We start from the raw sequence: 27,646 nt of genomic DNA on the forward strand, positions 1-27,646 counted from the left end.
CTCCTGCTCCCTCTGTGCCCCCAGCTCCCCCCCCTGCTCCCGCTCCTGCTTCCTCCACACCCCCCGTCCCTCCTGCCCCACCCTCCACAACCATTCCCCACCAACGCCCCCGGACCCGCAGCGTGGCAAGATGGGAGAGGCAGCCGGACTCCCACCCCTGAGCTTTCCTTTCCCTTCCTCCCTTCCCTCCCCTTCCAGCTCCCTCGTCCCGGGTTTCCCCCTCCCCTCTCCCACCCTTCTTCCTCCCACCCCCGCCCCAGGTATGTTAAATAAAAAGACATTTTTGTTTGAAAAACAGGTGTCTTTATTTGACAGTAGGTAGGGAGGGGAAGGGGGTAGGGTGGAAGAAGGCCCCAGTGGGGCATGCAGGGAGAGGTCAGTCCTCCTCCTCCACCAGGAAGCTCTCCCGCAGGGCTTCCCGGATCCGGATGGCCCTCCGCTGGGCTTCCCGGACGGCGGCGGTGTGGGGCTGACCGTAGTGTCCAGCCATGCGGTCAGCCTCAGTCATCCAGGCTGGCAGGAAAGCCTCCCCCTTTTGCTCACATAAATTGTGGAGCACACAACATGCTGCCACCACGGGAGGAATGTTGTGCTCGGCCAGGTCCAGACAGGTGAGAAGGCATCGAAAGCGGGCTTTCAGTCGCCCGAAGGCCCCCTCCACCACGATGCGGGCCCTGGTCAGCCTGGCATTGAAGGCCTGGCGGGAGGGATTGAGGTGCCCCGTGTAGGGCTTCATCAGCCACGGCTGCAGTGGGTAGGCGGCATCCCCCACCAGGCACACGGGCATGTCCACGTCCCCGACCCTGATGTGGCGGTCGGGGAAGAAGGTCCCGTCCTGCAGCCGCTGGCACACGGAGGAGTTGCGGTACACCCGGACGTCGTGTGCTTTGCCGGACCAGCCCACATTAATGTCCGTGAACTGGCCCCAGTGGTCACACACGGCCTGCAGGAGGATGGAGAAGTACCCCTTGCGGTTCACGTAACGGGACGCCTGTTGTTCTGGGGCACGGATGGGGATGTGTGCCCCGTCGATGGCCCCCCCGCAGTTGGGGAAGCCGAGGGCGCCGAATCCCCGGATGACGGCATCCAGGTCGGCGAGGCGGACCACCCTGCAGAGCAGCACCCGGTTGAAGGCCTTGACCACCTGCGGAGAGAGACACAGCAAAGCGCCAATCAGTGGGGCGCCCGGGTGGCTGGGAGCATTCGTGCCCTGGCAGTGCCCCGCGCCCCACTCCCGGAAGCAACCCCCCTCGCGGCGTGTATTACGGCCGGGACAGACCGACCCCTCCGGTGCGGGGCGCTTTCGCCTCCTCCCGCTCCCCCTTTGTCCCTGGGGTGGCTCATCCCCTCCTCGCAGCCCCCCTCTGCCGCGGCGCAGTGGCCGACGAGTGCCATACCTGCATGAGCACCGCTCCGACGGTGGATCTCCGCACGCCAAACTGGTTCCCCATGGATCAGTAGCTGTCCGGCATGGAGAGCTTCCAGAGGGCGATGGCCACCCGCTTCTGGAGGGGGATGGCGGGCCTCATGCGAGTGTCTCTTCTGCGCAGAGCAGGGGCGAGCCACTCGCAGAGCTCCAGGAAGGTGTCCCTCCTCATCCTGAAGTTCTGGGTCCACTGTCGGTCCTCCCAGCGCTCCAGGACGATGCGGTCCCACCAGTCGGTGCTGGTGTCCAGACGCCAGATGCGGCGGGGCACGCCGGTGCCGGGGCGCCGCCGCAGCTCCTCCATGGCCCCCAGGGCGGCCAGGTGGAGAGGCAGGGGGCTGACGTGCACCAGGTGGTGCCAGGCAGCCTCGAGCCATTGGTGGCAGGCTTGCAGCAGCAAGTCCAGAAAGTGCACCAGAAGGTGCAGGGCGAGCTCTGGCTCCATGTTGCCACCTGCGGTGGCGTCCCCGAAGGGAAGCACCGACACAAACGGGCACAGAGGCCAACGCTTTGCTGTCCTCGGCGAGGTTGGCAAGCAAGCAGGAAAAGTTGAGAACCGGCTGTCCGAGGGGGGTCCCTTTAAGCACGAGCCTCAGATAGACTCAGACAGCAGCCACACAACGCAACTACTGACCTGATGCCCTGCCAGAACCGGTTTCAGCCGCCCTTAAATGCCCCCCTGCGTCCAATCAGAGTGGATGCGCTAGTTCGAATTAGCAAAACGCTAATTCGAACTAGTTTTTAGTTCTAGACGCGTTAGTTCGAATTAGCTTAGTTCGAATTAACTAATTTGAACTAAGTTAGTTCAAATTAGCGCTATAGTGTAGACATACCCACACTGACAGGCATAAATACAAAGATTAAGGCAAAGCTACACAACACACAGGCCTCATTTACGTCAGTTCTGCTGATATTAATAAAATGCAACATTTACCCAATTTCTACCCATGTGACAGCACTTTTCATGAGCAATGAAAGTCCAAGAATTTAACTACTAAAACACATATCAACAGAAGATCATTACACTGACTACTTTTTTGTTTTGGCTCCCACTCGCCCACCACGTGTTGATCCCCACATAAACCCAAATTGCACCACGGGGTGCAAACAAACTAGCCGTGAGCAGTATACCAAGTTATTACTAAATATTTTATAAACCTTTACCTTTTCTCTCTGCTGCCATGTCTCCTCCCCTTGCTCCGTCATTCCTCCTGGTGCCTGCTGCCCCGCAACTCCTCACCCTTCTCTGCTGTTCTGACTCCTGCTCTTCTCACTGCCCTCAGTCCCCCCTCCACCAGCCCTTCTCTCCCAGCTGTGCCCACTCCTCTAGTAGCTCCACTCTGATCATGTGAGCTACCCCTCTTCTAACACCTCCCTCTACACACCTGCCCTGCCTCTCTCCTCTGGTGCTGGTCCCTCCCCTGCAGGTTTCTGCCCATGTGGGGTGGGAGGACGCGCGGGAGGGCCGGCAGGAGGGGTCCAGGGCCCGCTCCAGGCAGAGCCGGGGGAGAGACCCAGCTCCACATATTGCTGGAGAAGAGCCCCCGGCTCTAACTTGTTGGCACTTCCGGGTTCAGGGGCACAGGGCCCCCTTAGGCGTGGGGCCCGATTCGGCTGAATTGGCTCAAGGCCGGCCCTGCTCCTGTGGTCCAAAAAATTCTCTTGTTTGGGACTGGTCAGGTCTCGATGATGCTGGATTGGAGAATTCCAACCTATATATCCCAACAGTGTTTTAGCATGTAACTTTGTTCTGAAACTTGATTACACTGTTAAATCAGCATGTAAAAGAGCAATCTTTGGAGATTTTATTGTGTGATTATATAATGCTATCTGATCTCAGGATAGCACTGTCTGAATATGATTTGCTAGAATACCATGTACAAATATTTAAAGTGCTAGGTGTCCATAAAATGGACAGGACAGTATAGAGAAGAGACTGGAACAAGTGGAAACGCCAGTGTTACATAAGTGAAGGTCAGAAACAAGAATAAAAGACCGGGACTAATTATATAGTGGGCCTAGATTGGAAGGAGATAAAAGGAAGCAAGTTTTGGAGAAATCAGGCAAATAGATTGATTTGTTTGCTGTTTCCCTGTGCAAACAGCTTAAAAAATAAATAGAGGTTGCACCTGTATCATCCAGACAACATCCATGATCCAGCATCTGTGGTTAGAGAGCAAGGGCACTCCCAGGGAAAAGCGGGGAACCCCTTGCTCAGCAACTCTTCCCCCTTCTGTAGCATCACAAATAGCTTATATATGGTGTTCAAGCTCTGGGAGGCAGGGAGAGTAGTGGGGACTGTGGAGCCTCATGGCTGGGAGCGCAGCCTCTTCCCCCTGAGTGCTAAACATTAGCTCTGTTCTTGGATGTGTGGACAAGTGGAAACACTCATATCAGTGCTTCGTAGTCTCTGCTTTCTCCACATGGCTCCTCATTGTACACCAGTTCTCATCAAGGCCCCAATTCAGCAAAGCATTAAATGGGATTAAGTCTACCCTGAGTCAGCAAAGCACCAAAGCTTATTCTTAACTTCTGGCATGTGCTCAAGTCCCACATTAAACAATAGGAAGATTGTGAATGCCACAAAATATACTTAGGCACGCACTCCCCATGGAAGCCACTTTGTGCCTTTAAAAATCTCCCCTTTTAACCACATTCCTAAGTGTAAACATTCACTTACCTGCTTTGCTAACTCAGAATGCACAGTTGAAGTGAAGCCCGGGGCCTTGGAACGGGTAGTTATTAAGAGCCAGAACTGTAGTTTCATAGCATGTTCATATTTGTCATGGTGTCCAACCAGTTCTGAAGCAGTAGTCACTGCTATAGCGAACTAGTCACACTCAACCAGCCAAATAGTGACATGTGGCTAGTGGTTAGCATGATGGATACCACAGATAGAGGCTACGGCTCACTGGATAGCAGCATACGTCTCAGGAGTCATCATGAGATCTGACTCACTCCTTGTTAGGGTGTGACTGGGATTACCTTGAACAATGTTCATTTGCATATTTGTTTTCATCCTATCCATGTGTATGGGTTTCTCATTTTTCCTGCTCCTCAGAAGAATCACATCTTTACTTAAAAGTGATTCCAAGTTAGTGTGCTCAAGTTGGTTAGTCACCTCTCTTTTGTCACTGTTGTAAAGTTATTGGGAGCCACCAGATGGCTGCATTGCAGATGACCTTGCTAACTCCGTTTATCTGAATCTCTATAAATTTGTTTTGGAGAACCGAGTATTGTGAGTGTGAAACAAATTCTTCACAGAACAGCAATAAACCCCCACTTTGCCTAAGGCATACTCTAACCTGAAAAAGTTAGTTGGTATAGCTATCAAGCAAACCCTCCTACTGTAAATGCAGTTAATACCAGCAAAAGACGTGTTTCTTCCAGTGCAGGTTCCCCAAGAGAAAGCATATTTATGCTGGTATAACTGCATCTACACTAGGGCTTTTGTTGGTATATCAATGTTGTTGCCAAAAATAAATTACACGACTACTGACATTACTAGACCAGCATAAATCCTTTGACCTGGCTTGTGTATCTCTGATTGCATCATCTACCCCAAAGCAGCTGTTGCTTACAGGGTATATGCCTACAAGTAAGTAATCAAAGCATTATGTGGTGCCATAGCATTACAGGTGTCAGGATATTTTAACGACAAGGTGGTGGTTGTTGTGTTAGAAAGCATTAGTATAGGCTATGGCATTGTATCTGGTGCAGCAGACAGACAAATTCCATGCTTCAGACTGCTTTATGCTATCTGCTAGGAGTGGAACACTTCAATCCTATACTGTGTCTCATGCTTTAAGGATGATATACATACTGATTAGACACACACAACAAAAACAAAACAAAATGCATTTTAGTTGTTTTCAAGCCTGACTAGTTTTATTGTCCAGAGGTACAATCTGGGCAGTCCAGGCTCATATGTTGATGTTCCTTTAATCTGTGAAGAATTGATATGCTGGAACTGAAACAGCTCAAGACAAGACTACAAGATGGGTGTACTGGAAGAGTTGCTGGGACCAGAGCTGACAGAGGATGAGTAAATAAATCATTGTGCTCTGTAGCTATCTCCTTCTTCAGACTTTGCAGAAGAGATAGCTGAGAAATTGACCCTAGTGAATGACGTACCTTAGAAGTGTCACAAAAGTTCCCAATACTGCTATATACCTTTTTGCAAGTACAGTTTGCACTCACTTTTTGTGCTCAGTCAGGTAATGACCCTCCAGGCTCAAGTTTTGCAGGCTCAAAAAAGAGACAACCTCTTGAAAATGTAACCCACTCTGTGTGTTTGAGAGAACTGGAGTAGGCAAGGGGGAGGGACTATTTTTGCTAAATAGGTAGTGATACCCTGGGCCAAGTTTTCCGCTCTAGCCCCTCTGTTTTTGTGCTTGCAGCTAATTGCAACCACAGAAACAGGCACATAGCTAAATGTGCAAATTTAGGTTAATGCACTCAATACCTTGCCAAGGGCATTTGGGTAATGCTTGCCTATCCCCAGTGAATGGACACTCACTATCATTGTCACAGGCAGTTGCATGCCAGGAGCTAAGCTTGCTAGTATTGAGCGTGTCATTTTAGTATTATTTTCACATGCTGCTGTTGTAAGTGGGAAAAATAATTTTGCTCGCACCTGGTGTAACTAGTTCACTACAACTGAAACTACCGCCTCATAATATAATTACACAAGCAATTTAATATCTTGGTAATCTCTCCTAGACTGAGCTGAAACTGGACTGGATCATCAAGTTGTAACTCAATATTTTAAGTTTCTAGGCCAAGTGCAGACCTCAGTTACACCCAAGCAATCTCATTGACTAAAACAATTGAAAACTGTGGGTGCTGCATGGGTATAATTGAGGGCAGATACCTTTATCTTATCTTGTGTTTCCAGGTTCTCATCTCCTCAGGAGTTGTCAGCAGCCTCATCTGCTTAAATTTATCCCAGTAGCTTCAGTGCTGACTCTTTGTCCCAAAACAAATAAGATTACTGTCTTCAATAACACGTCTTTTGGCTGGGCGTGGGGTGGCTGTCTGCACATTCTCTGCCAGAAGAGCTTGCTTCTCAGACACTGAATCCTTTTCTTTGTCTTGGGTAATATGACAAACATCAGGGGAAGGAAAACAATTGAGCTCCATTGAGCATAGATCCTTGTTATTCCCTGGCAGGTTGTAGAACTTCAGGAGACATAGGAGACACTAAGAGCATACTGCCTCTATCTGTGTGATGGTCAGGATTTCTGCAAAGATGTATATGCAGGTCTGCTGATTGGGGCGGGGAGGGAGGGATAGGAGAGGCTAAAGGGGTAACTGCTCTGGGCCTCGGCAATACAAAAGGACCTGGAGCGCCCAGCCGTTACCACTGCTACTGTGGCAGCAGCTGGAGCTCCGGGACCTTTAAAGCCCTGTCAGAGCATTGTACAGTGCACTCCGGGCAGCACTGAGGGCTGGGAGGTGGACACCATGGCACTCTGCAGGTGGCACTGAGAGCTGCCTATCCCCAGCCCCAGAGAGCAGGACCCCCTTCCTTGCCCAGAGCCTGTTGGTTCTGCTGTGTATCTAATGGCATTTTTGGTATTAAAAAGGGGTTTCTATAAGGTCGAAGTCCAGAACTTTATAGGGACTATATCTTCTATTGAGGATGCAGTTTCTGAGTCCTCTTAAAGTGCAATATTTATAGCAGGGGTGTCCAAACTTTTTTCAAAGAGGGCCAGATTTGAAGATGTGAACATGCGTGAGGGCCGACCATTTTGCCTGACATTCTTTGAACCATTAAAATTAAATGCAAATTAACTATTTTATGCAAAGTTTATTGCAAACGGCGTACTTTTCATTTCGTCACATGGATGACAAATCTAAACAGGTGTTAAATCACTCTGCCTTTCATATCTGAAGGCCAGATGAAAAAAAAATCCAGGAAGCTGAAATATATGTCAGGAACATTGTAAAGTACATTACATATTATTGGTAATAAAGGTTGTTTGTCAACTTTTAAGTTCAAAAAATATGAACAGGAACATAACACCAAGTATACATGTTGTGTCCAAATATATTTATAACTGATTTAGACCAACTGACATTAACTGAGATTTTACAATGTATTCATCTCTATTGGAAAAATAACTTGCCTACACTAATGTGAAGGGTGAAACTGAGATCTGGACTGCAGCACATAGGCTAGGTCTGGTTCAAAGGCAGTGGTTTTGATGCGCAAAATGTCACGCAGGTGAGAGTCACTTAGTCTTGTCCTCACGTGGGTCTTGTTAAAGTTCATAGCAGAGAATGTCTTCTGACACATATATGTTGAGCCAAACAAGCTCAGCATTTCCTTAGCCAATGTTCGAATCTCTTGAAACCGGCTCTTATCCAGTTGGCGGTAAAAGTTCACAAGAGAGAGCTGTTGGTGATGACTGCGTAACTCGCTGTCACAATGCAGCTCAATGAGCTCGAGCTGCAGCTGATCTGGAGCATCATCGGGGTCAACAGAGAATGGAGAGGAGAAAAGGCTGATATCCTTTTCAATAGCTGCAAAATCCTGAAAGCGCCGTTTAAACTCCCCAGCCAGAGATGCGATGTCTGCTGCATACCTGCTCGTTTGCGCACTGATATTGTCCTGTGGAAAACTGTTCATTATTTCCTGCAACGCTGAAAAATGTATGGTATTGGGCTGTGTTTGTGACAACTGCCTTATGAAAAGTTGCAGCTTTGTCCCAAAGGTTTTGAGGTGTGAATAAAGCTGGTTCACCGCTGCATCTTTCCCCTGAAGACTCGTGTTCAGTACATTCAGATGCTTTGTTATGTCAACTAGAAACCCCAAATCAGCCAGCCAAGTAGGATCAGATAGTTCTCGCATTGGTTGTCCCTTTGTTTCCAAGAATTCTCCGATTTCCTTTCTGAGAGAGTAGAAACGCTGCAGTGCAGACCCCCGACTGAGCCATCTTACATCGTTGTGATATAAAACATCTTCGTATTCAGCCTGGATGTCCAGTAGAAACTGTTTAAAATGGCGGTGGCACAGGGCTTTAGAGCGAATAAAATTAATAGTCTTTAGCACCAGTTTCATAACATGATCATATTTGAGATGTTTAGCACAGAGAACTTGTTGATGAATGATACAATGGAGTTTAATAGCTTTGCCTCCTTCTTCGATCACCTTGTTACAGATTAGGGTTGATAATCCACTTTGTTCACCAACCATGGCAGGTGCCCCATCAGTAATAATCCCAGTAACTTTGTTCCAAGGCAGTTTCATGTCATCTATGGCGGAACTAACAGAAACAAATAAATCTTTTCCTCTTGTTTGGTCCGTAAGGCTCTGGAGGTCAAGTAGCTCTTCAGTCACATTCATTTCATCGTTCACCCCTCTCATAAAAATCAGCAACTGAGCTGTGTCAGATAGGTCCGTGCTTTCATCACAGGCTATTGAAAAGAAGTCAAAATCCACTCCTTTGGACTTCAACTGTCTCTTAATATCTGATGAAATCTCTTCAATTCTCCGTGCTACAGTGTTACGAGCCAGGCAAATGTTGGCAAACTCTTGCTTCTTCTCGGGACAGATATTCTCAACCATTTTCATAACGCATTCTTTGATAAAGTCACCCTCAGCAAAAGATTTGCAATTTTTAGCAATTAACGTTGCCACCTCATAGCTCGCCCTTGTGGCATTTTCATTTGACTCACGGGCTCTTATGAAAAATTTCTGTTGTGACATTAAAACAGCTTCAAGTTGCTTCAACTTTTCACTGCGGTCGCGCCCTGTTAGCTTGTCGTATGTGCTATGTCTCGACTGGTAGTGTCTCTTGATATTAAATTCCTTATAAACAGCCACAGTCTCTTGGCATATCAGACAAACACAGTGATTCTGTATTTTAGTGAAGAAATATTCCACTTTCCACCTGTCCTGGAAGTGGCGGCCCTCACTGTCAACTTTCCTTCTCTTATTTACAGTCGCCATTTTTTGAAATTGACCAGAAGGGGAAGGGATCATGTGAGCGCAGTGCCAGAGGTTTTGGCAAGAATTCTCTTGCCTTTGTGGCTGTGTGTGGTGAAGAGTCTAAGGATGAGCTCGGGCATGTTCACAGCTCCATGTGCCCGATTCCGCCAGGAAGCTGACAGCGCGCAGCACCAATCACAGGTACTGAGACATTTCCCGATCTCAGCAGCTACGGAGTCCGTCCCCGCACTCTCAGCCCCAAGGCGGAGGGCCCACGGGGTCGGAGGCGGGTGGAGGGCGCAGGGCACGCCGGCCTCACGGCGGCCCGGGGGCAGGGTGAACCCGCAGCCGAGCGGGGGAGCGGGCCTGCAGACGTGCCCTACAGGGCAGGCTCTAGGACTGCGGAGGCCATGGGCGGCGGCGCAGCCCGAAGCGGCGCGCTGCGCACGCCAGTTCAAAAGAGCACCAGGGAGCCAGGAGAGGGGGAGGAAGCGGGGGCTGTATTAAACCCAAACACGGGCCGCAATTGGCCCGCGGGCCGGACTTTGGACATGCCTGATTTATAGAGTATCTAACAATGGTATTTCTTTATTCAGCTGAGCTGTTTCTTGTGTATTTGGAGTCATATCTACTTCCTGTAATGCCCAAATGAAGTGTACTGCTTTTTACCACTGTTAGCTGCAAAAAGCCAACCAAGTTTAGACAACCAGCTGCGTTCCCTTGCATCTTGTGCATCATCATCAGAACTGTGCACCTAGCTCCTGTCAATTGTGCAAGCCTACAATGGAATGGCACATGTGTCGCAAAGGACAGAATGTGGTTTCTAGAATCTTTACTGCTGGTAATTATTGTACTACGAGATGGAAAAAATTTGGGACAAATCCAAGAGGTGGCAGTTACAAAACTCATCTTTTCACTTGCACACAAAGCACTCTTAATCTGGAAGTCATTGAGAGATAATAGTGTCTGTACTAGTCACTTTTTGGAGCACAGCCACACTTGGACATACACATTTGCCTACTCCAAAGAGCCCTCTAATGCCATAGAACTTTCAGTGCAGATTTCTTTGTAAAGGGAGGAAAATTTCTCTGCCTTGGCCTTTCTGACACTAGACTTGCCATCCCACCTTCCTCTGCAAACCTTTTGCAGGCATTTTCTGTTGGAGGCAACATGCCTCCTCCCTCTTTCTTAGGCAAGGTGGACCTTCTTAATATTTGTATGGATTATTCTATAGCTAGATCATGCTCAGGCTGAAATGCCCCAAAATGCAGTGCAGTGCAATAGGCTAAAAGTCCTATCATCCTATAAGAGGGAGTCCATACTGTATACTATCTTCATCCATTCTGAGTCTGTGGAAGCAGAAGGATTGTCATGGAAACCAGTAGGAAGCTTGGAGGACCATTGCTAAGGGAAAACTCTGTCTGACATGACATCCTTAAGAAAATAGCCATATTCCCACCTGGCTATTTAGGATTTTGCAGGGAAAATCAGAATATAGGATTCCAGAAAGTCCATTGGATGGGCAGTTATAATGGGTGCAACCTGTCCTCTGCTGGGTTGTGGTGGGGACATGTCTAATCAGTTGTATGGGACAAGGGCATAGGCAGTCAGATCTGGGCTGAGGTTTGCCCACCAGGGATGGGAGTTGCCAGGCAGGAATTGAAATAATCACAAGGTCAGGTCCCAGAAACAAGAATCGGGGTCAGAGTCAGAGACTGGAGATCAGAGATAGTACCAGGATAGCACTGAGAGGCAGAAATCAGAATTGAAGTCAGGCTGGAGACAGAGATCAGGAGATGAGGCAACATCTGATGTTCCAGCAGGCCAAAGTCTATGGGGTTGCCTAGACAACTTCCTGGGGCAACCCCAGGGGGCTAAGTTGGATACTTGCCAATCAGAGGATACAGTTACTCTGGGTCTCCTGGGCATTGCTTTTTGCAGTACCTACTCTTTCACAGTGCTCCCTAGCTGTGCCTCTACATGGTCCCCCAGGCCACTGTGGGAATATCAGCCACCCCAGGTTCTGCAGACCTGGGTTCTACACCCTGGGTCCTAACCCAGTACAGCCCATAAAGTGGTGTTGCTTGCCTGGGAATGGGTATAGCTAGGTTCTCTGGTGATGTGCTGGTTTTGGGTGCACCTTTGACAACACAGTGGAGTGATCCATCCATGGTATAACTGTGCTAGAAATGTGACAGCTAGACTGGTGCTGCAGGAGTGCTATAGTGTAGGCACTTATTCCTGTGATGGGGTTTTTCTGTCACTGTAGTAAATTCACCTCTCCAAGACTGACGGAAAAATCCTTCCACTGACCTCGCCAGATCTACACCAGGGCTTAGGTTAACCTCACAACGTCTTTCGGGGCATGAATTTTTCATATCCTGGAGCCATGTAGCTATGTTGATTTAACTTTCCAGTGCTGAGTAGCTCAGAAGCTGTCTCTGACTTCAAAGAAGAGAGGCAGTGAGAACACCAACAGCCCTTCCCGGGGGTTAATTCTGCTACCCTCTTCCAAGGGGCATAGTGGGCTGCAGGGCGTGATCTACACCTTGTTGTATCAAGGGCTGAATCGATTCCAAAGTTACATTTTCTAAAACGAATGCAGAAGGAACAGTGGCCATTTCTGACCTGCTCTAACATTTGACACATGGACATCTAGTCAATTAAAGAAAATTCAAAGGAGCATAGCTGTAATGCAAATCAGCCAACCAAAAATGCCTCACCACATCTCCCTTTCCATCCCACACAGCTCTAAAAATACCCCAAACCGTTTTTGGGGATTTTTTTAAACTCTGAAATGAAAGGAAAATCAAAGACTCCACTAGAATCTTTTGTATTATTGTCAAGCATGCGTGAATGTTGCTCAGCTACTGCAGTGATGGGCAGCATTATAAATGACAGAAAGGAAGAAGTTACAGGTCCTACATCTGCCTCTTTGTAAAACCACAAAAAGTGGCAGGTGGACAATCGCTTTATCCTGTCTAAAAAAATATTTTCCCTGTTGCAGTGTGAAGGATCTACACAAAGAGCTAAATAACTGATTCTGATGGGAGGGCGGGAGGGAGAGTGAGGGGGCGCGAAGGGAAGGAACAGTGAAATCGATAATGTGCAAATTGCTGTCAAATGCACCAAGTAAAACTGAAAATATAAAGAATATTTTTCTGTGATCTATTTCAATTACAGGAATCTTCAGTGTTGTTTTTAATAATAGTAGCTAAGCTGTTTTCAGACAGACACAAGTATCAAGTTGAAGGCGTCCCTTTGAAAGTTTTTTTCTTTGTATATTTTATAGTGCTCTTTCTTTTACAAACCATTAATTTGTAAAAACAACTTTGCTTAAATCATTATTTTCCATTTGACTTTCTGATTAGCTATTTTTATAATAAACTGTAAGATCTTTGGCGGGGAATAGGGAACATCTCTTTTTCTGTGTGTCTGTACAGCACCTAGCATGATGAAGCCTTGTCTACAACTGGTGCTCCTAAGCACTATAGCAATTTTAACAATAATAATGGAGTCATGTTTTAAAACAGCTAGTATTTATGGTCAGAGTTCTGAAAGAATTCAGAACACAGGATTATTTTTGAAGGGTTTTTTTTTTTAAATCCTTTCTGGAAAACCTCTAGCAAAGGGTACTTCTCATCTCCATCTTTTCCAATATCTATTATGTTTTGTCTGATATTTCAAATTTTCATGGTGCAATAAAAATGCAGTCTACTAGTTAAAAATGTAACTACTATAAAACCACATGGCTCTTTATCATTAGTTACATATTTAGTTATGTCCTGCTATTGCAATTTAATCAAATTTGGAGTAATAAGAGTGCTATATTCATTCTTCCAGAGATCTCCTGGGACACAATCAATATCCTTTCAGGCTCAAATGGATTTCCCTTCATTTGTTTTCATTATCCAATAAAATAAGGGGTTTGAATTAAAGTTGATCATTTAGGTAATTAAATTGTATGGACATAAACCCTAAAATAATTATCATTTTGGAACTGTTTCTTTTTAATGGCAAAAAACATGACTACTCAGAGGCAGTTATATAAATTTCATAAGGCTGTGGCAGAAATGTGTACTTTTAAGCTTTTAAAACACATGAAGATCTGGTTCAAATTGTTCTAAGCAAAATCAAATATATATTAGAAATATTGAGCTATAGACCATACTATGTTTTTAATGTAGTGTTTTAAATGTTTTATTATTGTTCTTGCAGTATGCTATAGAGGAGGAATAAGCTGTTAAATTGCTCAGGGAGACCGGAAAGATTTGTAGTCTCTCATATTTTACAAATTTAATATTGGCCTCTTCATTCCTGGATACTGAAATGCTTTTCTGCCCTAAACTAGGTAAGACAACCAGTTTGAACCAATTTATTTTGTGGAAATTATTTTCACATTGTCACTGGGTTTTAGAAATCCGGGATAGGGTAGAAAAGGAAAACACTCTGACAAAATTCAGGTTGTAGACCCTAACATGCAGGTATGGAGGCTGTCTGCTTCAAATGGGAAGTGGGGTACAGAGAAAAAAAGTGGAAAAATTACCTTTTAGCTTCTCAAGAAGAACAAGACTATATTAATTTGGTGTTTCCTTGCAAGTCTCATTTCTCTCATATTCTTGTACTCAGAAGTGTCTCTTTCTTTCGCTTCCTGCACCAACTTACACATAAAAGCTTTAAAAAAAGTAAAAGGGTGTTTAACCACAACAATGTGGGCTGGGGAGTTGTATCACCCAGACGGTAGTGTCTGGAGGGATTGTGCCTGCATAGAACAGAAGCTGGCCTGAGTGCTCCTGGGAGAGCAGTGCTTTAAAAATTCAGTGTGTACTTCCTCCAGGTGCTGGAAAATGGATGGGAATGCAGGACCTTGGTCCTACTCCCACATGAAGAATTGCACTCCTCTTCTGTTTGAATGTTGTTTTCATTCAAAAATAGGATACATTTTGTAAGCTTGAGTTTTTGAAAGGTAAATAGAACAGTGAGAAAAGATAGGGGAGTAAATCTCTTATTAGACCAACTTTTGTTGGGGGGAAGGGACAAGCTTTCTAGCTTCACAGAGGTCTTGCTTAGATCTGAATAAGGTAACTAGGGTGTTCAAGCTAAACAGAAGGTGGGAGAAATTGATACGCATAAGGGGTTCACCCCACTGTAGAAGGCCACTTAAAATGAAATGGGCAATTAAGGGCAGCTGCAGGTAATAGAGTGTGTTCCCAATTATTGTAACGAGCTTGTTAAAGCTATGTCTTTTAGCATCCAGCAAACTGCATCTTGTTCTTCTCTCTCTGTAGTCCACCCAAGGGTACCCATGTAATGGCTCCTGGCTGTCATTTCTGGGTGGAAATCTGACTTTCTCTCTCCTGAGTGCGTTTTTAAGGCAATTCCCTGATTTACACCAGTCTGATTAAACAGGCCAGTGGCTGTGCTTTGCTTTTTCTCCAAAGACTCTGACCAGTGTATTGCCTATGGGTTTAAGTTATCACAATGTTGCTTAAGGAAGCACATTTTTTTTTCTAAATATATCAAGTATATCAAAAAATTGAAGTTCCTATATGCATGCTAAATAGCTTACCAGAGGCCATCTCCTTCTCCAGCTAAGAGATCTGGCAGGTTTTAGTCCTTCAAAACTCACAACTGGGTTTTCCCATGGTTATAAGTTCATATCCATCTTAGATTCAGAACCAGAACAAAAACTGGACAGATTAGCTTTTTTCTTTATACTCCTCAGTCCTTTGAGGTTCGCTTGCTGTAGCAGATAACAGATAATGATGCTCTCCTCAGGGCTTAGCTTCAGCAGGCTGCATTTTTTACATAATGGGAGTTGGGGAATTTGCATTAACTTTTTCCTAGGGATTCCCTGGAAAATCTATGTATTGTTCCAGAAGTCAATACTTGCCTGGCATATTTTCAGTTATCTTTTTTGAACTGCCAGGTCTGACATCTGTCACTCCTAGCAGAGAGGTTCAATCCAATCCCAGCCTACAATAACACATACATTTAACACAGTAAGGCTTTTTAAGAATATGGCAGGGAATTGCTATATCTATCATAAACAATTTTAAGGATGGCTTAGAAATTAATTCTGCCCTTATGCAAGGGAATGAACTATATGTCTCAATAATTCCTTCTAATCTAAGTGATTCTATTATTTTAACAGCGTATACTGATGGCAAAAGAGTGTAAATGGCCCAAATTTCCAAAAGAGCAACCTCCAAATTTTTGCACCTGCAAAATTTTTCTTTTGAAGTTGAATTGCTAATATAGTTTAGATTATTTTGCAATTAGGCTGGGAAAGGAGGCTAAAGTACTCAGAAATATGCATGCCATTCAGTGCCGACTTTCCTGGATAATGTGATATCTTCACAGAGGACTCTGGGCCTCTCTCCTTTGAAAATGTATCCCAGTTTGCTTACTGGTACCCCAGTGTTAATTAACAAGAACCAATGAGATGGAGCTGCTGGTATTGCAAAGATGAATTAAATTTCCTTTTTAAAAACTTTGCACAGTACAGAGTGTTTACAGCACCCGAAAAAATAAAATGTCATATACTGGAAAGCCTGACTACCACACTTTTGCACTTTGGGTAACAGGAAACACAAAGGATTTCCTGTAACTTTTTTAAAACTTATTTGCTGTGAAAAACACTTTAGCTTTGAAAAACATTAGCTAATCTTCCTTCCAGTTCTTCCACTTCACTGCTAACCATTCAGCTCACTTAGAAATTAAAGCTATTGTGAGGTATGAACTGCTGCTTGGAGCAGAAACCTAATTTTGATAAAGTATGTTAAATTATATCCAGAAAAGTGCCTCTGTAAAAATATCCCCCGTACTCAGCACAACCTGGTGCCTGTGTGTTGTCCTGTCTTCCTTAGTGATAAAAGTAAGGGATGTATTTATTAAATTCGACTTCTGTTCGAACGTGGGTTCAATAAATTTGAGAGACAAAGAGGGATTCTTATTTGGCTTGTAGGTCAACATGATTGTCAACAAACTTCCAGTTCCAGAATCCATGTTACTGGTAAGTTTGCAGGAGGCAGAAAGCTTTCTAATCCAAGCCCAGGCTGCATTTGTGACATTGGCAGATAGGGGAGGAAAAGAGACATTTCTAACTTGTAAAATGCTCTGGAAGTTCAGGACCACGTTCAAATCATGACTGGGTTTTTGTGTGTATTATTTGTACTACAGTATTGCCAGATATCATACTGCACAGAATTCCATGACATTTTAGAACCACTTTTCAGAGTATGTCCATATCAGAGGTCAACAATGCATAGAACATTGCTCTAAAGGGTGTTGCCTTAGTAAATGATATATCAAAATTTCAGTTATAAATGCATTTTAATCCTTCATTTATAATCAGTTTTTTTCCTCATTCATGACTAGCCCATCATATTTCAAATCCCTTCTGATGAGCTAGTTACATGGAAATAATCAAATGATAACAGGTAACTAGGTGGTTATGAGAGGCCAGTGATAACTATTTTATTTATCTCTCTATGTATAAAAAAAAGATTTTCCTGTGGGACAACAGAGTGTCACTCTGCGTCCTGAAGGCTCCACCCTCCCATGGCCTCCCTGCCCCAGACACTGCTCAGGGACAGCAAAGCTGCCTGGCATCCCAGCCTGGGCAGATTCCGCCTCCTGAAAGGCTGCAGCCAGAGTTGAGTGGGCAGGACCCTTCAGAGGCAGAATCTGCTCAGGCTGGGCTACCAGGTGGCTTTGCTGATCCCTGAACAGTGTCTGGGGCAGAAAGTGATTCCAGCCAGGGTCTGGGTGCCACTCCAGATCAGCCTACTGCAGGGAATGGGGCTGTGATTGTGCCACCATCATTATTCTGATTTCTGAGGGGAAATCCCAGGTAGAGCCTCTGGGGCAGCTGGACCTGGGAACGTTGGGGGCCCTCCCAGTGGCCAGAGGGCCTGAGGCAGCGAGCAGGAGCAGACCCACAGGGGAAGTGGCACAGAGCTTGGTGGCTGAGGGGAGGTGCTGGCTGCATGCTAGGCCAGCCTTGGAGGCCCCCTGCTCAGGGGAAGCAACCACTGCACCATGCCCCCTTTTGTCAGCTACTTGTGGTGCGTGACCACGTATGTAGGGCAGGCTGAGCTTTGGCTCACTGCCTGGGGACGAAGACCACAAAGCCATGCTCCTCCCAGGTGGGGGCTCTCAATCCTCTCCGGCCTAGGTAGCTGCTTCAGCTGGTACGAGGCCCAGGGGGTGTGGCCCACTTGCACTGGGAACAAAGCCAGGCTCCATGCCCCACATCTCTGGCTGCCTACTGCCCTATCCTTTGCCATGCCCGGACTGGCTGCACCAGCACCAACCCACTCCGGTGGAAACTGCTGCTGCAATCTGGCAAACCCTGAGGCATCACAGAGGGGAGGCCAGCAGAGTTCAGAGTGACTGCCAACATGGCTGAATGGGGACGAGGTAAAGCGGGGGGGGGGCATATGCCTCTGCATGGTGGCGCCTGGAGACCACCCCTCTCACTGCATGGCTCCCCGTCCCTCTTTCCATCCTCCATGTGTGTCCTCAGCCCCTCTCCTACTCCCTCTCAGACTCCCATCTCCATTCTCAACCTGGCATCCCAAAGGAACCCCCACTCTTTGCCCCTCCCTCCAGCTTCTTTCTCGGTCTCCTTTCTATTTCCTCTACCCACAAACACCTCCCTTTTCCACTTTAAAGCACCCCAGCAATGGCACCTTTACTGCCCCTTCTCTCCAGGAAACTGCCCAGATTCTGCTGTCACAGCAACCAGAGCAGCCTCTCCTCAGAAATTTGGGCCTGGTACCACTTCTTTGTTGCTTAGGTTGCCTGTTCATGGGAGGGGACAGGGTGTGCGCAGGGAGGGAGGAAAGGGGATAAGGGTGTATGTGGGGATAGGTGGTGTGGTAAGGGGGAACGGTGGGGGATATAGGAATGGAGACAGGGGGATGGGCAGTGTGGGAGTGTGGGGGGGATGGTTTAGGGAGGATGGGTAGGTGTAGAAATGGAGGTGGGGGTAGTGATGGAAGGAAGGTGTTGGGGGGGTTAGGAAGGATGATGGGGTAGGAATGGAGACAGGGTTATGGGGGTGTAGGAATGGAGAATGGAGATGGAACTAGGGATGGAAGGAGGGGGATGGGAAGGGTGGGGGGTTAGGGAAAATGGTGGGTGAAGGAATGGAAGCAGGGGAATAGGAGTGTTGGAATGAAGGATGGAGGTGGGGCTAGGAATGGAAGGAGTGGGGTGGTCTGTGGACCATAGACTATTTTATTGGCAGCTGGGGCAGGAGTGGGAAGGGTATATGCAGGGGGTACTGACTGGCGATTAAAGGGCACGAGCAGATGGGATGGGCCAAGAGTGTTTGGATAGAGGGGCCTGTCCAGGGGTGTGGTGGGTGTGAATAGAGAAGAGTGCGAGTGACTTGGGGCCATGGAGAGCACAGCTGGGCTCAGTGCAAGATTAACAGGCTCTCTTGAAAGCAGCCAGCTAGAGGGGGGATTGGCGAGCGTAGCAAGTAGGGGTTCAGCCCCCTAGTATCTTATAATTCACAAAAATATCTCTGAACCCTCTCATTCAATACATAGATACTTTGTGAGAAAACTTAAATCATCTTTGATTTTAAAAATATAACATTAGTAAGAATGAATTCCATAACGAAGGCTAAATATCTTTCATTTAATGAATAGAAATAAATAATCATGGTGTAAACCTGCTATTATCCTATTAACAGCACTTTATGAGGGCTTACAATGCATCTTCACTACTATGGATCTGCAATATAGAAAGTTGCCATTCTTAATATGCAGAAGTTCATGGGAGAAGGAAAATATGAAGTCAGCTAAATTGTAATGGGTTCATTGACTTGATTGTGACTTTATCAACAGTCCAGGAAATGATTGATTTGTAGCTTTTTTCAGATAGGAATAAATGAAGACATAGTATTTTGGGGCAAACCCAGCAAGGAATTTATTTACAATAGACACCCAGGTAGGGAGGGGGTGACGGGCGAGAGTGGTGAATGCAGTAATGAAGTGCTTGCCATTTGAAAATAAAGTGAAGATGTTGATGAGCACAGGATAAATAGACCATTGGTCATTAGTCAAACAACCACTGCTACCAGAATTCCCACAGCTTGTGGTAGCCTCGTGGGCTATATGTGTGCACTGGAAAGGTTTGATGACAAAAGTACTATTGATGTGCAAAAGTTGCCTAAAGTAAAAAACAGTCAAACTGTGTTTCTGTCTCCTGGTGTCGACATTTTGTGGCCACATTTCTAGCACTCTGATGACAGAGCAAAGCAATGTGGGTAAGCATCCCACAGTACAGTGTTGTGGGAAGATAGAGTTGATCGTGGCTCTGTGAGCTCTCCATGCTAAGGAATATCAAAGCAGCACAGCAGTCTCTCCAGCTCTCCCTCTGCAGCAGCAGAGCGGGGGTACTCCAATGATTTGTTCTTTGTTCCTCAAATGGAACAGCTCACTCAGCTGTCAGATACTTCCCACAGCTCTGAAAGGGGAGAGGGTATGTGCCTTCGGGGCAGCAGAGATCACAAACTCTGAGCAGAGCCATCAGGGCAGGCATTGTAAGATAATGGCAGAATCCAGTTCTCTTGACCAAACAAACAGCAGAATCCACACTGGCTCTTTGTCCACAATAAAGGGAGGGGAAAACACAAAATCTCTCATGAGTCGAAATTTTTTGTTGCCAAAACTGGATGTTTTTCTGGACAAAATTTGCATTGCAGTATAATCGCTCTAATTGTTTTGTCGCCAAAAAGCAGTTTTTGTAACCAAACGTGCAAGTGTAGACAAGCCCTTTAACACAACTGGTGAATCAGATCTCCGCAGACTGCTGTTTTTATGCACACAGAAACACCCATTCATTTCAATGGGTGTTATGCATGCATACATTCTGCAGGAGGCGTTGTGACTTCAACCACAGACATAGGCAGTGCAGCAGGACATCAGCCCTCCTAAGTCCACAGCTCTATACTCTTCAAAGTCAAGTTTAAAAGTATGCCTGCACTGTGACTGCAGCAATTTGCAACACACATATCCAAGCTAGCTTTAATTTAGCTAGCTTGGGTGCCAACAGTAGTGAAGTCATGGCAAGCTTGAATGGTCTGTGTTAAAGTCTATCCATCTGCATCTTCAATGGTCAGGTACCCAGTCTAGTTTGGTTAAAGCTAGTTTGGGTATGTATATTGCAATCACCCCTCCCCCAATTACAATGTAGATGTACCATGAAACATATACATCATCATCTATAAAACACAATGCAATGTTCTCTGCCATCAGTAGGAGGCCACAAGCAAACAACACACAAGCTATTTGTAGAGAGCGCCTGCACAACAGCCACCCGCTTACCCTGATATTGTAAGTGGAAGCTTGTGTTCTACTTTAGCAAGCAAACACACTCTGGCCTACTTGCCTCTTGGACTCCGGAGTTGTTGGTTCCCTAGCCAGTTTTTTTGGGAAATTGCTTTTTAACAATAAACATTCTCTCGAGAGTGAAAGTTAAAACCGAAAATACACGATGCTCATGGGTACAAGTGAAGGAGGTCGCTCTCTTTGGAACAGTTCACTGCTCCAATTCCAGCGTGCTTCACTGATGTAAACTGGAGTAAGTCTGACTTAATACTAGAGCAGCACATCAACACCCCTGTGGTGTCTGTGTAAACGCACAGTTATATGCCGCATTGATGCAAGACAGCTTTGCACTGATGTGGCTTTAGAAAATGGTATATAGAGAAAAGAAGATTTAAACCAGAGAGGCAGACTGGCTCCATGCAGACCCCTAATGAGAGAGCTACTGGGATCAGCTGGAAATCACATACCCACCCCTCTGCTCCATTGCTCTGTTATGTTGGGTCACTGTCTCTGTGCTGTCTCTCCTTCTAGCCAAGGGTCTCAGACTCCTGGCCATGTATGGCCCAAGTACTTCCCCACTCTGGCCTGCAAAATATTTTGAAAGTTATTTAACCAGGCCCATGTGGCTGCCGGCCTAGGAGAAGAATGGGTGAGTTAGCTGCACAAGGACTCGGCAATTAGCAGCACTGGCCCCACCCCAGACCCCCAGTGCCCACATAGTCCCAGCTGCAGAGGACACTCCGGAGTCCTGGAAGCCATGCCGGCTGCCTCTGTCACAATGCAAAGCACGCTGGCCAGGGAGCGCTCAAGCTGATGTTCTTCTGCAGCCAGTGGGCTGGCGCCTGAGGATTTTGCTTTCAGGTGTGCCAAGTGGTGGCAGGGGATCACAACATGAGGACATGGCTGGGGCTTTCCAGGGGGAAAAAGCCCAATTATCAGGAGGTTTGTGATCAAAACAGGAGAGTTGGCATCACTGATTTCTAGTCAGGTTCATTCAGTGGTGACTGATGATAGGAGAAACAGGGGAGTCACCGGCCTGTCTTTCCCTGTCCCCTTAGTCCTCCCCCGTCCTGTTGCTCCACCTCTCCTCACTTCTTCCCAGCACTCCCCAGAGCGGCACCGTGCAGGCTGGAGATGCTCAGCTTGTGCCTTCCCCGCCGCCGCTGCTGGTGAGTGGTGGGGCGGAGGGGGAGCCACGTGGTGTGGTGCAGACCCCAGCAGCCAGCACTGGCCCTGCCTTGCAGGTATATGTTGCCACGTGTGCACCCCCCTCCTTCACATTGCCAGTGGTTTCACTAGTTTCACAGCTTACGCCTATGGATGGATGGCACCACACATACCTCCCGTGGGCCAGAAGGATGTGCTGGTGGCGTGGAATTAGCAGCCAGAAGCTACTCTAGTCCCACTGCACTGCTGCTGGGGGAGGCAGCTCCCTCCATCCCCGGCGGGTTTTATATCACCTGGAAGTGGCATGCAGGGTCCGGGGATGCATGAGGGGGGAATGCATGGGGCAGCAGGCAGGGCCAGAAGATGCATGGAGGGGTGGTGCAGAATGCATGGAGGACCCTCCCCCATAGCTGTTGCCAGAGGGAGATGCCTGCTGGCCTGCTAGGAGGATTTGAGGACTGGCATTATATCCTAAGGTAAAATGAGTTTGAGACCCCTGCTCTAGCCCTGTGGAGCTCAAGGAGGAAAAGGGCCACAGGCTTTGTTCCTTTCCCACAGACCCCACTGTGTGAGGCCTGCAGCCAGCTGCAGGAACCCTGGCTGTGGGGTGCCAGGGAAGTCTCACTGCAAGGGAGCTGTCTCTGTGTGTGGGAGGTTGGTATGGGATGGGGGGGTACACACAAATGAGTGAGACTCCCAGATGCCATACGGAAACACAGGGAACATCCCAGAGAACTGGGGGGAGCGGGAGTCAGAACCCACAGACAGTTTTGGTGGAGTGCAAAATCTACCTTAATGAGAACAGGGCCAAATCTCAGCCAGAACTAGACTGATCAGGCCTATACTGTGGTTTCCATATACTGCGTGTGCAAAAATCACATTACACTGCACCTGCTGTGAAGAAAACAGGTGTCTCTATTTTTATATATGTGCTGCAAATGCTGCCGCCACACCATAACTGGGTGGGTTAAAGATAGACTTTCATCTTTAAAAACTCATTGAAGCTACACTGAGACTTTAGATGCTGCTAACATACGGTACATGTAAAGCCACCAACTCAAGTGTAAAAACAGGGAAATGAACATTTCAGACATTAGCAAACAATCTGGAAACAGAACTCTTCAGTGTCATGCACGCTGCATACAGCACACATCTGCTAGTATAGCTCTGCCACATAGAAACTGCACTAGTCCAAGCTGTTTTTTTAGAAATTGCACACGTTACCCTTACTTGATGAAGTGCAATATTTTCACTGCCTGTGTACGGCAGGACCACTCTAATTTTAGTCCTGGAGCACAACGAGAGCAGCATTCAATGAGCTGGGGAATACTTTAGAAACTGAGGGTGAGAGCAGTCCTCTCCCCATGTGGCAGAGGGGTCTAATACAGGAGTAGGCTACACTGCGGGCTATGACCCTTTTTATATAGGTGGCAATATCAGTTGACTTATATGCCTTCATATCCATCCATCCCAGTGGCTTCCTATGAGTTTGTGGTGTGCAGTGAACCCCTATGAAGGCAGGCGTTGGCACAGGGGGTATGAGCTAGCTAGCTGTGTGTGGTGTCCTCAAGGCCTGTCCTCAGTGGAGCCACACCAGTTCCACTGTAGGCAGAACCCCCGTGGAAGGGCAAGTTTTGCCTCATAACCAATTTCTACTTCACCGATATCCTGAAATGAATCCTATAATGTTTTCACTCTTAATTTTTCAGAGTTTGAAAAATAACGTTGCAAGTCTGAGTGAACTTTCAGACACGGTAACATAAGAATATATAGCAGTCCAGGTTCAATGGAGTAAGCCTCTCAGAAGAACGGGAGCCAAAATAGGATTGCTTTGCCTTTGTGTGGGGTGGGGGTACTACATCTTCTCAGGTTCAGTGGGGTTGGAATCTGGAGGCCTTCCACCTCTAGGAGAAATAAGTGACTGGCCCAGGTATTATTTTTTATTTGTATTATTCCATTAAATCCCAACTTGGTAATCATTGAAAGCCACTGCAATATCTGGCCAATGGGAAATCAATAGGTGGCCTTAGCTCATTTCTAGGTGGCTAGGACCTACAAGCAGCTCTCATCCTACAAACAATCCTCACAAGTGATGTTATGTCTCCAGGAAGGCTCTGGATGGAACAGAATAACTGAACTGTCTGACTCTCACTCTAGATAGGCGTAAGGCATCTCAGTGGGACAGTGTGGAGCTGCTTTTATTTCTGCTGTCCACCCCCACGCTGTCCCTGCTCTTCAAAGATTTCTGTCTCCAGAGTTATCAGTCATACCTTTTTACCAGCTCAAAATTAAATCAGTTTTAATATTTTTTTAAAAGTGAACCATGAGGTGAGAGATCCTTTTGCCAGTCAGATGCCATTAAATCATGAGGCAAGTCAATGCAGAAAAGGGAGCCCCTTGTTACAATAATCCTGTGCTGTGGATTATTTCAGAAAATCCTGTGCAGTCAAAACACTAGCCTAGCTTCTTAGCAGATTGCTGATTGCTCAGCTATTCAGTTTTGTCTGCTTGTGGGCCTTTTCAGCATTATCCAAGGCTGAAACAACTTTAAACCCAAAAAAGGGAAGTAGATTGTGAAATGTAGTCACGTTGCCAACCCCACGATAGTTTGGTGTCCTTGTTATGCTACACAATAGACTGTAGGGTTGCATTTCCTTCCACTCTTGCAAGGCAGAATATTAAATAATAGCATTTTCTGTGCTCATCTACACTGGAATACATTTTTTTTCACTTATACAGGTTGATCAATAGAGGGGGGAAGAGGAGGATTTTGTGGTTAAGACAAGGCTTGGCATCAGGTGATCTGGGTTATATTCACAGCTCTGCCACAGACTTCCTGGGTGGCTCATATAACCTCTCTAATCACGCTTCCTAATTTATAAAATATTTTCCTTCCTGATGAGGTTATTGTGAGACTTAATTGTTGTTAAAATACTTTGAGATTCTTGCATCTGAGTGTCTTGCTCTGATAAAGTATAGATGTGTTAGAAATGTAATGCCTGTGTTGGTTGGGTGAAGTATGATAAAGAACGTCATTTTCAACACTTACATAACTACTGGGATTCTTCCAGAAGACATGCTTTAAATCTAGCTGACATGACTACAGATTTTAAAAAAATACACTTTTCCATGATAGTATTATGTCTGTACCTAGTTTGGGGTCTTGGTAGGTCTTTTTTATTTTTGTTTGTTTTTAATTTTCTGTTGCAGTTTCACTTTGATGAAATACTCAACAAAACCACAAGACAGTTGCATTCCATCTACAAGAAAGCAGGGGGGAGGAGGGGTTAGAACTAGTAATCTAATCCCAATCGTCTCACTGAATTCTCTCTTTAGTAAAACACTAATTTACTCTGTGTCTCAGGATACCCATCCATAAAAAAGAATTCTCAACTCACAAAGGATTAATCAGTGTTTGGAAAGCATAATATATTCATTATTGTATGTGCTTTTAGAATAATAATAACCTTTCAGTGGGTCTTTGTGAATCAAATCTACTTTGTGTTCTAATTTTTAATATGCAGAGATACCAAAAAAAAATTTTTTTAAACAAGAAATAAAGAGGTAAAGCATTTTGTTGTTGTGAATAAATAATGGAGAGCTCTTATATTTGCCTGAAATAGAAAATAGTTGCAGATTCCAGCAAATTTAACAGTGTAAGTGCTACAAACAAAATGTGATAAGCTTTCAAATCCCTGAGGATTCAGGAATGCAAACTGCCATCATGTTTGTTAGGAATCACAGGCTTAAATCTGGGGAACACAGTAAAAATATGCCTATATGGGCAATGTGGTTAGTTGGTCAACACAAATGAAACTCATGCATGAGAACTGAGAAATTCCTGATTTTTTTTTAAATAGAAAAGCAGGATTATTGAAATTTATTGTTCACATCTGCATATTTTTCAGAAGTTGATAGATCACTAAAAACCTATTCATCTATCAAATGAAAGCTTTAACAGATAATTGTTAAGTTCTTTCAATAAAAATTGTAGTGTCTATATTTAATAGTCATGAATAATTATTTCAAGTGACTGAAGTAATAACACACTTACATAAATATAAGCAGTTAGTTCACTGCTGTGCACTATTTGTCAGTCAGTGACCCATGCTAGTTGTAGAGTACAAGGTAAAGCAACACATGCCCCCTTACAAATACTGTCCATCATTAAATTAGTGGGAAGGAAGGAAAGCAGCTGACACTTACTATCAATACAAATGTTCCCAGGAATTCTGACAGAGCTTCTTTTATAAAGCTGTTCTTCAAGGCAAATTTCTCCTTGAATGTTCTTTTGCTTTTCCCATTCATTTTTTGGTTCCTCTTGTTGCTCTATCATGCCAGTTATGCACCAACACGCATCCCTCAAATTTACTTTGTAATCATCTCTGCTTCAGCTGAACTTTGACACTTTTACTTATACATTGAAATATGAGATTTTTGACATGTGTACAGCCAGTGAAATCATCTGACTGTGCAAGCCCTGACTGGATCCCCTCAACATGACCTGATGATTCATCATGAGTTTTCCATCCTGTGATATCTGAGTTTGCTGGCTTCTATTTATATTAGCAGAACCAGATAATACTGGAAACCTCACAATCAGAAGCTAATGAACTTTTTTTCTTCTAATTCCAGTGAATGGATTAATCATTGTCTTTCCCTCAAGGCTACCTTTTACCAAGGTAAACTTTTGTATGTTTATTTCCCCCAAAAGATGAGAGAGATTATATAAGCTGCCAAATGTGAAAGCAAGCCCTTGGTTTTGCTCCTGTTTAGGATTTAAGTTATGCAGTTGTTGGACATATGAAACCTTTCTGCAAGGGAGGCTGTGCCAGTGAATGAGAGCTTGCCAAAGACATGTGCTCTAGACTTTTTTTTAAGCATATTCTGTAGTTTAGAGAAATTTCAGAAGCTAATGAAGAATGCTTCTTTAGAAGTGCTGGGATTTTGTGTATTCACAGACTGATTAGTAATATGGACTAAACACCTTAATTCTCTAGTGATTCGAGAACCCTGTTTATGAGAGAGAAATGAGGCAATGTAGGTGCCTTTAATGAAATCTGCCTCAGTCCAGTGGCTTTCTATTGTGCAGTCTGGTGGGACACTGAAAGAGAGTCTGTGCCTCCACAATGCTTAGCTTAATTGCAGTCCCTATGATGAAATAAAATTGATGAGGGGCTTGATACTGCAAGGTATTCAGGAACTTACTTCCCACTGACTTGAAAGAGAGCACCATACAGGATCAGGCCCAGTGCAGAATAATACTCCAGTGAAAAATTATCTTCTTCAAAAAGTTATTAGCATCTTGGTTGTTCCTATCAGATGCAGCACTGACTCAGTAGACACTTTGATTGACTTTATCAAACTGACACATTGTTTTAATCTGTTTGGCTTTGTTGGTATTAAATGCAGTAATGCCAAGAACTTAATCCTGGCAGGGGACTTCATGGAGATTTGTGGATGCTCGGGGCCTGGCATTGTGTCTAGACTGGTCTTTTGGATCCCTCATGTATATTTACACAGCAGTTAGATACAGTTGGCTTGCAGCAGCTGATTCAAACTCATGGGACTTGGGCTGTTCAACTATGGTGTAGACTTTAGGCTTGAGCCCAAGTTCTGGGACCTTGCAGAGGGGGAAGGGTCACAGAGCTGAGGCTCCAGCCTGAGTCTGAATATCTCAGAGGAGCTGACAGCCTGTGAGAGCCCCTAGGCAAGGTTGGGGGAGGGGAGCAGCTCTGTGCTCCCTGAAGGGACGAGGGCTTGAGTGGA

General features: G+C 45.6%; 2 protein-coding genes across 4 annotated transcripts in view; one reads left to right on the forward strand and one right to left on the reverse strand.

Annotated features, from left to right (window-relative positions):
- Positions 1–26,386, reverse strand: part of AQP9 (aquaporin 9) — a 60,778-nt gene extending 34,392 nt beyond the window's left edge. For all 3 annotated transcript variants that reach the window (XM_006112465.5, XM_006112466.5, XM_075897325.2), the window contains exon 1: positions 26,084–26,386. In XM_006112465.5, coding sequence (XP_006112527.2) covers positions 26,084–26,185 — 102 coding nt within the window. In that variant the 5' untranslated portion in view covers positions 26,186–26,386. The remainder of the gene's footprint in view (positions 1–26,083) is intronic.
- Positions 26,387–26,421: 35 nt separating this feature from the next.
- ALDH1A2 (aldehyde dehydrogenase 1 family member A2) overlaps positions 26,422–27,646 on the forward strand; it is a 102,916-nt gene continuing 101,691 nt past the window's right edge. Inside the window, exon 1 of the mRNA XM_006112469.5 lies at positions 26,422–26,559. The gene's annotated coding sequence lies outside the window, so the exon portion shown is untranslated. The remainder of the gene's footprint in view (positions 26,560–27,646) is intronic.

This window comes from Pelodiscus sinensis, chromosome 14 (assembly GCF_052426305.1).
Source record: "Pelodiscus sinensis isolate ZL-2025 chromosome 14, ASM5242630v1, whole genome shotgun sequence".
In the NCBI taxonomy this organism is placed as follows: Eukaryota; Metazoa; Chordata; order Testudines; family Trionychidae; genus Pelodiscus; species Pelodiscus sinensis.